General features: G+C 41.4%; 1 protein-coding gene across 4 annotated transcripts in view; it reads right to left on the bottom strand.

Moving 5' to 3' along the window:
- Positions 1-424: 424 nt before the first annotated feature.
- Positions 425-11995, bottom strand: part of gfra1a (gdnf family receptor alpha 1a) — a 100115-nt gene continuing 88544 nt past the window's right edge. For all 4 annotated transcript variants that reach the window (XM_084376176.1, XM_084376175.1, XM_084376173.1 and 1 more), the window contains 2 exons: positions 7930-7977; positions 425-4279 (listed from right to left, as the gene is read on the bottom strand). In XM_084376176.1, the coding sequence (XP_084232302.1) occupies positions 4127-4279; positions 7930-7977 (201 nt within the window). In that variant the 3' untranslated portion in view covers positions 425-4126. The remainder of the gene's footprint in view (positions 4280-7929; positions 7978-11995) is intronic.

Raw genomic sequence — 11995 nt, 5'->3', positions numbered from 1 at the left:
CAGCGGCAGGTCAATAAAAGTACAAATAGATTCAAATCGAAGGAGAACGCAGCCGAGTTGCTTGCAGGCGAACATTTCCTCATCGATCCGGGCGGTGTGTACCTGGTGTTTCTCTTCCTGCAGCATTGAATAGTATCGCCGAGCGCTCAGCCGGCACGGTGTGACCCCTCCACATCACACCACTTTGGCCAAAAGCTCAAAAGATGTCAGAAACCTCGGATGACTCTTTCTTTATCCGCTCTCATCGCTCTCTGCTCTTTACGTTTTCCTCTGGCTTGGTAACCCGAGGTCAGCAACATAATAACTCCTGAGATCCCATCAGGCTTCTCCCCGGACGACCTCAGACTTTTCTTTAATCCTTCGTGTCACCTGAATTGTTTCCTCTCATGGTCGTTCAGTGAAATGACACCACGCACAAACAGTCTGGGTGATTTAACAGTTTTTAATCATAACTTTTGTACAATAGATTTTACATTTTCACAAGCTAAGAAGTTAATGATGCCGGATATCTGAGGGAGTCTGCGTCACCAAAAAAGCAATTTTTTGGGTATTTTTCAAACAACAGATGTGATGGAGATGGACAGCAAACTTTGGACTTTTTTTGTCCAATAGGGGGATCCTTACATCAGGAGGTTTGAGGCCCGCTGAGGCTTCAAAGAAAGGTGACTGTTCTGCCCGGGCATAAATGTTGTATGTCAAATTTTGCATTGTCACGTGTGAAATGAATTTTTCCGGACCTTATTTACTCTTTTCACACGTCAGCTAAAATTTTAACACGTGGAAAGAAAATGTCACGTGTGAAATTTACCTTCTCACATGTGGAAACCGTCTCTATAAACCTTTTATCTCATACTCCAGGGCCAGTGACGACATGACACTGGGATTCAAATATAAAATGATCAGACGACATGTAAAAACACAGAAATGTCTCATCAGTCTCAGTTTGAGTTTTTGTCGTGCAGCAACTCCAAACGGCAACACATCCCATTCAGAATATATTCGTTCTGAAACGCTGATTTATTTCCGTCCAAATCACAATGCATTGTTTTTCTCTTTTGCTCGACTTGTAGTCGTCGTCCCTGTAATCACTTCAGCAGTGAAACCAAAATGATCACAGCGACAGCAAGGAAACAGTTTTTAAAAAAATCGGACACATAAAATCTGATCCATCTGCGGCCGATCCATCTCGTTCACCTCGACTCATCGAACGAAGAAATAATAAAAAGGTAGAAAAATAAGTTCAAATCTTCGCCCCAGAAATCAATACAATATTTAAGCAACATCATGATGGGCCTATTCAACTACAGAAGGAGAGTTACATTGATATCCTCTTTCTCAGATGCAATAATAATCCATAGTCATGTACATACTGGGAGAAATATACACATAGGTTGTTATAAAAAACAATATTCTGGCTTATTCAATGTATCTGAATGTCAAAATAGCTCACAATGCTCTGGAATAGAATATCATCAGACATTTATTTGTCCACTTTATAGTTTCAGCCAAGTACATACAGTGCATATACCATGTTTAATGCTCGGTAAATAACATTGAAGATCTACTATACATTAATCATGTTTTTGAGGAGCTACATAAACCCAAGCAGCGCGTCATAAATGCTCCCGTCAGTGTCCGCGTGGCTAAAGTAACTCGTCGAACATGCCACGGCGATGTGTGTGTAAACGTCTGAGTCGTGTGTGTGTGTGTGTCGCAGGGAAGTGAAAGGTTTTGTATTTCCTGTGGGGAGAAAGCGTACGCCTCTGTGATGAAAACAGATGAGACGACATCTGAGAACTGAACGTGACTGCGATGCTGTGGCTTTTTTTTCTCTTTTTTCTAATCACCCAGCAGTCCTCAGGAGCAGACGTACAAAATGCTTTGACGTTTCACAGACGGTACATAAGTCACATGTCACATGTTTGAGCCCGATTCGTTAAAAAAAAGACAGGATTGACCGTTTGATAAACCCTCTCCGTCAAGCAATGGTTGTTAAAGCAGATTTTTTCTTGGCTTCACGGTCTAATCAACATGCTGACGTCGTCTGCATCCACCGAGCCTCACAGATGGTTGTTTTTCACCCAGAAACAAAAATGTCAGAGCAAAAGTGGAAGGAATGGCTTCAACAGTCCTTGGCTACTAGTGTTAGCACACCTGCTATAGCTAACTACAATATCTTAAGTAAAAAAAAAGAATAGCATGGAGCATGAGGCTAATGATCCAAAGCTAATCTGTAAGCTAATAGCTGCTCTCTTCTGCTCTTTGTTGAGTTTGAGGATGTTTACCAAAGATACCAAGGCCTGTTTCCCTTTTCACACATTCATCCTGTTCGTCCAACTATGTTTTCTATACAAATGATTTAAATGGACTTATAACAAAACAATACAAATTATATTTCTATCACATTTTTCCTTATAACGCTATCGTCCTTCATTTCCATTTTCTTCAACAAGGATCATCGAATGCGACCTGTTAGCTTCAGCACTGTTTATATTGAGGTAATGAGTTAGCAAGATATGCTAATTTGATGTAGCCATCAAGTGCGTAAATAAAAACTCTGATAGAGTGTCCTCATTTTCCAATGAGTTAGCTGTAAACAATGAAAAGTTTCCAATCATCATATAGATATCCATTTATCAGCTGCAGTTTCTTTCTAAATTGATGATCACTAGCTTAAATTTAGAAGTGTGTTTGTTCACTTTACTAATTATTCTGCTGCTCTGCCACAGTTATTATGGTAAACTGCACACATGCTATGCTTGTGACAGCAGGCTAACTCAGGCTGGTCGGGTTTAGCAAACGGTCAACTTCAAATCAAAGCTCCTTCCTCCAAACACGCGTGGACAGATTCACAGTTGAGGCAATAAGTCGTAACACTGAACTGACAGAAAAAGGAAGCTTTGAGTTTTTTGGGGCGATGGAGGTGTGAGTCACTGTTCAATATACTCTACAACAATAAGCCTATTTATTTTTCCTCAGCTCTTGTTTTTGTAGACGCAGTGCAGAAAAGTACATCAGAACCAAAGAAACAAAACAAAAAGTGTTAAGGTGAAACTGCAGCAGCTTCTCTGTCACCTTCATAGAGAAACACTGAACATGGCGTGGACTTCTAACAATTACAAGTATGTACAATCACTAATGAGTGAAGTGGACTGAGCCATCCACAGCAGCGTGTTACCTTCTGTCCTGTGATCTCTGAGTATCACTCTGTTGGCAAAAACCAGGAGCACAAATAAAAAACGGGGAGCAGAACGCCTGCTGCTGTGTGTGTGTCTGACTGTTTTTGTCTGAGTGTGTGAAAGTGTGCAGTATGTGTTTGTGGGTCTTTGCATGTGTGCTTTCACCAGCGGCGGTGTGTGTTCAGTATGAGCTACACTAGAGACAGTTTGGGCGCAGATGTTTTTAACTTCTCCGATGTTTTAAGTTGTCGGTGTTCACCCTGAAAAAGGAAAAAAGGCTTCCGAGTGACTTTTTTATTTTTTCTGTCAGGTAAATATCCACGTGGATCTTTCCTAAAAAATGTAAAACACCAGATCACGTCATTATCAAAACATACACAAATCACAGAGGAGACTGAATAACACCTAAAAGGCTGCCCGAGTGATAAAATGTAGCCGTTACTGAACAGACTGTGACTTTTAAGCGAAAGACCCCACCTATAGCCTCAACACACAAACAGACGTGGGTGAAAACAGATTTGACGACTCTGAAAATCGACGCTAATTTACATTACGTTTCCAAAAAGCCACGAGCTGTGGTTTATTGGAATGTAGTCCTCGAGTATTTTCTCATTTCTGCCCTAAGTGAGCAACACAGAAGCTTTAAATCCCTTTTTTTTTTTTCAACTACCCCCAAAGGGAACACAAAGCCAAACTGAGTTAACACGTATAGTAGATCACCGTTTCTAGCACACAGCTGCAATGCAAAAAAAACCAAACAAACAATAAAACAACAAAGCTTCCCAAAAAATTCATAAAAAAATCAGAGAAGGAATCAAAAGAGAGATAGAATCCAGAGGGAAATAAAAGTACAACAGGTATTACTGAGAAGAAAGGATATAATTTCTTGTTTTGCTTTTTCTTTTATACAAATGTGTGTTTGTCAGTCCGTTTGTAGTTTTGTGAGGCTACAAGACGCCCGGCGAGGAGAGCCCCTGCAGGCTGCAGTACCACAGCAAGAGCAGCGGGGGCAGCAGAGAGGTCAGGCCCGCGGGCCGTCTGGAGACAGCTGAGTTTTTCAGGATGGCGTTGGACGTACTGGGACCGTCGATCTGAGGGTCCTGAGAGAGAGACAGACGGACAGGAGAGGAAGAGGTTAGTGTAGTAACACACTGAGCTACAGCATCTCAGGCTTTTTACTTTCTAGTATATGCAGTTAAAGCTCTAATGTTTTGATAGTAAGTCGTCTTACCACTAATTTTGAACCATTAACTGGTGAGGAGGCAGATTTCTTTTTTCACCTGGCACATAAACTGTAGTCGTCTTCTTTCCAGCATCATTGCTAATAGTTATGTAGCCATCAAATGCATAATAACAAACTCTTCTTGATTTTCCAACCAAGTCACTGATGTAATGCTACGTAGCTAGCCTGCACTTCTTGTTAAAATCTTGGAAAATCAATGGTGGCAATCAAAAAAAGAAAGGTCCAGTGTCTGTGTACTCATTCCTGAACTCAGTGACCCATTGTTATTATCTTTATCTGTAGAGGGGAAGTCTGCCACAGCTGAAATGTTAACTGTATAAATGTAAAGCGTGACGGGCGAACCTTGGCAGGATTAGTGGAAAGTCAATTTGAGGTGATCATCATCTTTGCTCGTAAACTAAGCAGCTGATTAGGCACTTAACTCACTCTAAGTGGTAATTTTTGATACTGGAAATACAAACCGATATATTCTGTTATATGTATATTTTATGGGGGGAAAAGTTTAGTAGTGGGGTGAGTATCATCAGCGGCGCCAGGGAGGGGCTCGGGGCTGCTGTAGCTCCCAGCATAGCGACAGCACCCCCAAGAACATTTATGTGGTTTACTTATAATTTTTAATGTGTGAAAATGTGTGATTTGTAAATACATGAATTAAAAAAACTATTATTTTTAGATTAAAAAACCTAAAACCAACACAGGTGATCTGATTCAAACTTCTGACCTTACTTCCACTTCCTGTTAGCCAAATAGTGTAACTGTTTTGGTAGCTAGCATTAGCGAAATCGGTGTCATCATTTATAATGGATTGTTTTTTAACCCCTAAACGTCCACGTGTGGAGACTCAAACAAAACCTGGAAACGGGAGTGACTGTGGTAATACAGGTGACGTTAACAGGTCTCGTGATGGTGTAGTCACAACGCTAACTGTTACTGACCAGGACCAAGAAAAGCCGCTGGAGGTTGCTGTAGATGATATTAGCAATCATCCCCAAGAGGGCCCAAGACAGCCAGTTCTTCAAAAAATACCCTGCACAGACATTTTTGAATCAGCAGAGAAGTTTTAACAAAGGCCGGTTGGATCAGTTTGCACGGCTGGAACACAGTGTGTCCAAAAGACGAAATGTTTTTTGCTTTGCTTGTCAGCTTTTTTTAAAAATGAGGTCACTGGATTTCATTTGGAGCCAGCATTCACCAACAACTGGCGAAAAGCACCAGCATCTCTGAAGAGTCATCATGAAAGTGTGGGAAATGGGATATTATGGAGACATGGAGTGAGTTCAATCAAAAACAGACAAGTGGCTCAAAAATAGCAAACATGCTTGACAAGGGACATTCGGTGCTAGTTATAAAGAACAGAAAGTACATGAGGACTGTGGTGGAAAGTCTACGCTGTACAGATCGCACAGCGAGGTCACAGTGAGGCTGAGGAGTCGTCTAATAGGGGCAATTTTCACGAGCTTCTGCATGTCATTGCAATGTTTGATGCAACAGTGGACAAGAAGCAAGTAATCCATCAAATGCCAGACACACTCACCATGACATACAAAATGAGATATTGACTGATATGACACGAATAGAAATAAGCGATGGTGTGAGGGATGCAGAGCACTTTGCTGCTTTGGTGGATGAAAGTAAAGATGTTAGTGAAAAGCAACAGATTTCAGTGATCGTGAGCTGTTTGCACCCAGTGTCAGAGGAAGTGCATGAGCAGATGGGTTAGACACGGACTCACTACTGTCCAGCATCAAGCGTACACTCAGTCAGTGGAATATAGACCTAAGTGTTTGTGTTGGTTGGCATGTGAAGCTGCGGCAGGTGTTTCTGGATCTTATCTCAAGCATCAGGTGTTCTCCATGTTTTTTGTAGAAATTTAGGTCTTAACGTATATTTGCATCAGACATTCAAGTCGTTTTTAGAAGCCTGGTGATTTGTTTGCCAGTACTGTCGTCATATATCGACCGGGACACAAAGTGAACCTCAGGTTGCAGTTCATTTCATTTCATGCGTGCAGGATGTGGCATATTTCAAGAGATTAGGCTGTTTAATTCAATAAACATCACCTGCTAAAACTCCTGAGTAAATTCATCTGGTGTGACACAAAAAAAGCCAAAAGGTTGTTTTTATAACTAAAATGCCACAGAAAGCAAAATAGTCCTCTATTGCGTGTGCACATGTGTGCGTGTACATTTGCATGTGCCACCGTGTGTCAGTATGTGTACACAGAGCTTCACCACCACCTTTGGCTTGCTAATAAAGCTGCAAGCTAGTGGCTGGGTCATCTCCCCCAGACCTGTCCCTGCCTCTATTAAATGTCAGTCCAGTGCATAACAGTGCCTTATTATTGTACAATGACATTTACAGTGAACTTTAAAAGCCACCAGATAAGCAACAATCCCATTTCAGCCTCTAAGAAACTACAAAGAACTGGAGTTTACAGAGACGGCAGGCAGGATCGCCGTGGCACTAACTGTCAGAGGCAGGTCGGAGACGCCCACTGGCCTCGTGGTCAGAGATATAATTGTTTTCCCAGATAAACTGGGCACTTTCGATCTATCATACCCACCAATCGATTATTAACGTTTCTGCAAACCACTGACACGTTCACATTTGTACCATTTTGACGTTTCTACAATTGGTGTCACATCACATTCACATTACATTATTGATCTGACTGTCACATCGGGAGGTGGAGGAGACGGTGGTGGAGCGACCGACGAGAAGGCTGCCAAGCCAGTGACCAGAGGTCAAGACTGCGTTTCAACATTTGTAAGTGTGAAAACACTGGTTTGTTTTGCTGAGTGAGCATCTCAACATTTGTAAGCTAGACATCATGGGATTTTTTTTAAAGGAGGCCTCGGGAACATCTCCAGCTGTGTCTGTAGCAACAAAAACAGAGATTTTAAGCCAAAACATCATCTTTTCCGAAACCCTGACCAAGTGCTTTTTGTGCCTGAACCTGGCCAAATCATTGTCGCAACATAAAATAGAAAATTCAACCTAAAGAAACGTAAAGTTGCAACATTAAGAAATGTAGAGTTTCAACATGGAAACATACATCACCAACATCTAATCAGGGGATTGAGGATTAAGAAAAGTAATTTGTCACTACATTTATCTTTTTTTCTGTCGAGGTTTTGTTATTTTGTGATAACTGTGTTACTCTGAAAATGCTGATTGGGCTGTCTTACAGATACTTTTTAAACTGCAACATGATTCTGACAAAGAAATAAAAAGCTGGGGAATGTTTCACTCTGACAAGAAAGTTTAAAGGGAACAGTAAAAATAACAATCGCTGCCAAAATGGTACAAAAGTGAGGTTTATTCCCTGAAAGTCAACATGTATTCTGCCTTACGTTGAGTTCATTGTTGTTATTAAATATCTTCAAGTATTTTATCCTGTCCCACTGAGTGTTTTTGTGAAGTGGAAATACAATTTTTGATGCATCACCACATAATTTATCTCTGAATTGAACAGATTTAATTTTATTACCTAATTGACAAACTTACCACACAGAGGACGCCATCCACAGTTGAGTTTGTCTTCAACTTCTGAGCCTGCAACAGAAAAGACACGAAGCATCACATCATCTGTCACGACCCAAAGATTTATGTTAGAAATGATAGTTTTGTTCATGAAAAAGAGCAGCTGATACATCAATAAACAATTCAAGTTAACTTGTTTGTTAAAGTTTGCTTCATTCATCACAACACAGTGAGCAGCGTTTTAGTGCTTTGACAACCGCCGCTATAATTAATTTGCTTTGGTCAATCGATGGAAGAATCCAGAATCTAATTAGGCTGAAAACATTGCGGATGGATTTACACAACAGGTACAAACATCACACGGACATCAGTGCTCAGACGCTGTGACTAAACTTCAAATAACCGTCACATTCAGTCTGTATGTTTTATGGAAGCTCTGCGCTGATCTGATCATAAAAGCAGATTGGAAACTAAAGCTAAAACGGGAAAAAAAACCTACAATAACCTTGGAGAGTTTACCCTGTGAGCCTGTTAAACTTTTAAAGCCTCTGATATTTTCACTCAGAGGAAGAGAAGAGCAAGGCTGAGCACAGAGGGACAGTCAAACCCAGACTCTGATTTCATCTCAGATTTATCATTCAGTGGCTGTCACACGCTCAAACACCGTCTTTGATTCTCTCTCTCTCTCTCTCTCTCTCTCTCTCTCTCACACACACACACACACACACACACACACACACACACACACACACACACACACACACACACACACACACACACACACACACACACTTTCTGCATGCGTACATGAAGGTTAGATGCTGCTCCGTGACGACAGCGATGACTGATGCTTTGACTGCTGACATTTTTTTTTTTTTCTTAACATCCAATGCCAACGTCCTCAAATGCTCTGATGTGTGTGCCCGGCAGCTGTGACATGGATTAGATTAGGGTTAGATTTTGGGTCTGATGAATCAATTACGGTTAATGTAAGGCAACTAAAGCACCTGCTGAGCGTCAGAGAAAGATGGTCGTGGACAGAACTCCTTCCATTTCTTGCACCGGTGCTGAAAGTTTGTCCTGGACATGGTGATGTTTTGGGAATCATCCAATAGAGACGTCATTTCTAGTAATACATGTCACAGTCACGACCTCGCACTGATGGTAGAGGCTGCCATGCGAGGTGGTGACCTGCTCGTCACTGTGACGTGCAGCTGGATGTTGGGGATCGAGCTCCACATTGGACACCCCAGGATCCACTGGGGTGTACTGTGGTGTCTGGCACCAGGGCGGATCCTTTCAGTCCTTCAGTAGGGGCTGTGAGGTGGGGGCTCAGTGGATCTGACTTGTTCCAGCACAGCCCCATGGATGTTCAATCCGATTGGGCTCTGCATTGGGGAGTGCAGTTGCTTTGGGGCTTGTACTCGGTCTGCAATGTGCTTTCTGTGGGTGATCGTGTCAAGTGGCATCCACACACATCTAAAAATGTCCATGCTATATCAAAAACTATATCACTGATGAGGGAATCATCACACATCCACTAACTTGAAGCTAAACCTGGTGCCTCGACTGTCAGGACACGTGAGACAGGATCTGGACCTATGACGTCTGGAGCACATGGTTGCAGGTAGGAGCTTTTCAGTATAAGGTGCAGCAACGAACGTTTTGACATAAAGCATGTTAACCTCGGAGTTTACCTGCTTTATGCACTTTATTAAAAAGCTCTAACTATATCTATGACCTTATTACTCCAGTCTAAAATTAGTGCATGAGAAAAATTAATACAATCAAGTCGTTGATGAGAGAAAAAAAGACGAGTGCACAAACATGACATTTGTTCAGTGATGACGCATCACGTGTTTAATCTTCATTTTCTCCTCTGTGTATTTACTCTTCAGGTAAAGGTTTCTAAACATATCCCTGATTACCACGTGTTGATTGCACGACCACAATGAATTGATTTGCTGATTTGCGGCTCAGGCCTTCAATCAGCATCCAAACATCTCATTTCGTTCTGTATTTGGTAAATCAAGCATCTGATTGTGTTGCGTTCGAGACTTTGTGTAGGAGTTTGTGGCTTCAGCACACGATTCTCTCTCCTTTTGCTTCTGGTGACCTGCATACTGCATCGCTGTATTCATGGTGGATGCTGTAAGTGAATGTAACTCCAGTTCTGGCTTCTGGGTATTTGTGTGTGCGTATATGTGAGTGTGCTCAGCCTGTAGGTGTGACAGAATAATAAATGGCTCCGGTATACAGTATCGTGAACGCAGCCCAGAAATAGGGATGTACAGGATGCAGCGGGCATGGTAATACAGAAAGTGAGAAGCTGTTATTACACCTTTGCTTCAGCACTAAATGAAAAAAAAAAGCCAAAGCTCGGGTGGAATGATGTCTATAAATCATGTGTGTTTTTAAGACTCTGCATAAAGACCCAAACAAACGAACAAGCCAAGAATCCCAAGCATGGAGTGAGAAATATAAGCGGTTGTATGTGGTTATAGGAAAGACGGCCAGTTCTCACTCCCAACACGTCAAATACGTGAAGTTTGACACGGTAGTTCCTCCTCGAGCATCACTTCTTGAAGTGTCCGTCTAGTAGCTCCTACCTCAGGAGGAAGAGCGGATTGTCTAGTAATCAGAAGGTCACTTCTCCCCCAGCTGCATGTCGAAGTATCCTTGAGCAAGATACTGAACCCCAAATTCCTCCTGATGAGCAGTTGGCACCTTGCATGGCAGCCTCTGCCATCAGTGTGTGAATGTGTGTGTGAATGCGTGAATGTGAAGCGCTTTGAGCGGTCAGTAGACTGGAGAAGAGCTATGGAAAAGCAAGTCCATTTACCATTTATTTACATTAGTATAAAGAGGAAGAAAAGTCCAGGTCAGTAGGACTTTCCTGAGAAGGTTGGGGTTTAAGTCTCATGTGTATCAAGATTGATTGGTTCTAACCCTAACCAATATGTGAAATGTTTGTCAGCAAGCTTTATTTTGAAAGTCTAACCGGGCCGTACATATTATGGATTATTCCTAACTGGAGCACAGAGCCCTGCCTGTGCAAAACTGACGCCAAAGGGGTAGGTTGTGCATCATGGTTTGAAAAGCATAAGGCCACTGACCAGGCTGCTGTATTAGTTGGGAGTGAAAACACTGACTGAACACAACTGTCATCAGTTTGTGTTTCATAATTAGGTCCCATCTGTGTTTGGAGTCATTGTTTAGATGCATTAAGACAAAAAAATAAGCGATCACAACGAGTCTGAAATCCTGAGGCAACTTAGTGTTTCACAGCAAAAACATTTTAAAATTTAAATCATACGAATGTGAATTTTTAACGCAGATTCAGATTCAGATATACGGCTCCATCTGCCTCTGCACATTTCTTTCCTGTTATTATGTCTCCACTATGATTCAAAACTAACCAATTCAGCAGTGTGATAGCTTGTTTTTCTTAAGTTGTGTCTTTTTTTGAAATAAAAGATAAAAATCCATCTGTGGTGCAATCTGTGATCCAATAGTTCAATGCAACTCTCAAAATTACCACCACTCAAAACTCAAGATTAGACCCGTCCTTCACTACGAACATAATAAACAGATCTTTTTACACAAAAGCAACCACTCAACAACAACAGTGTTATCTGACGCTGTTAAAGGCTCTTTTATATCCATTTCTCCATGAAGACTAAATATTTTTAGTGTTTTGTCGTCTAAATCTTTTCTGCAATGGTTGGATATTAAAACATGGCAAAAACAGCAAAAAAGTCTCTTTTTTTTGTACTTTGGGTGAACTGACCCTTTACATCACATCACACTTACACTGTGAAACTTCATCTGTGATTATATGTGTATGAAGACCATATGAACCTTTGCATACCTTAGAAGTATCCTGTAATATTAAAACATTCTGATGCTTATTGCCAATTCAAAAAAGATTTGGACGTCAACAAATTCAAATACATATTCCTGCCTCGTGTCCACGTGTTTTGGATTTGCCTAATACCTGCCCGTTCTCAAAAGTCACATTAGCATGTGGTAGATTTCCATATTTGTCCGGGGCACTTCCTGCCTGCTTTGGAGTCAACTATATTCATAA

Source organism: Pagrus pagrus (genome assembly GCF_965226575.1).
Source record: "Pagrus pagrus genome assembly, chromosome: 15".
In the NCBI taxonomy this organism is placed as follows: domain Eukaryota; kingdom Metazoa; phylum Chordata; class Actinopteri; order Spariformes; family Sparidae; genus Pagrus; species Pagrus pagrus.
The sequence above is the reverse complement of the archived record's forward strand: the minus strand, read 5'-3'. Positions and strand labels throughout refer to the sequence as shown.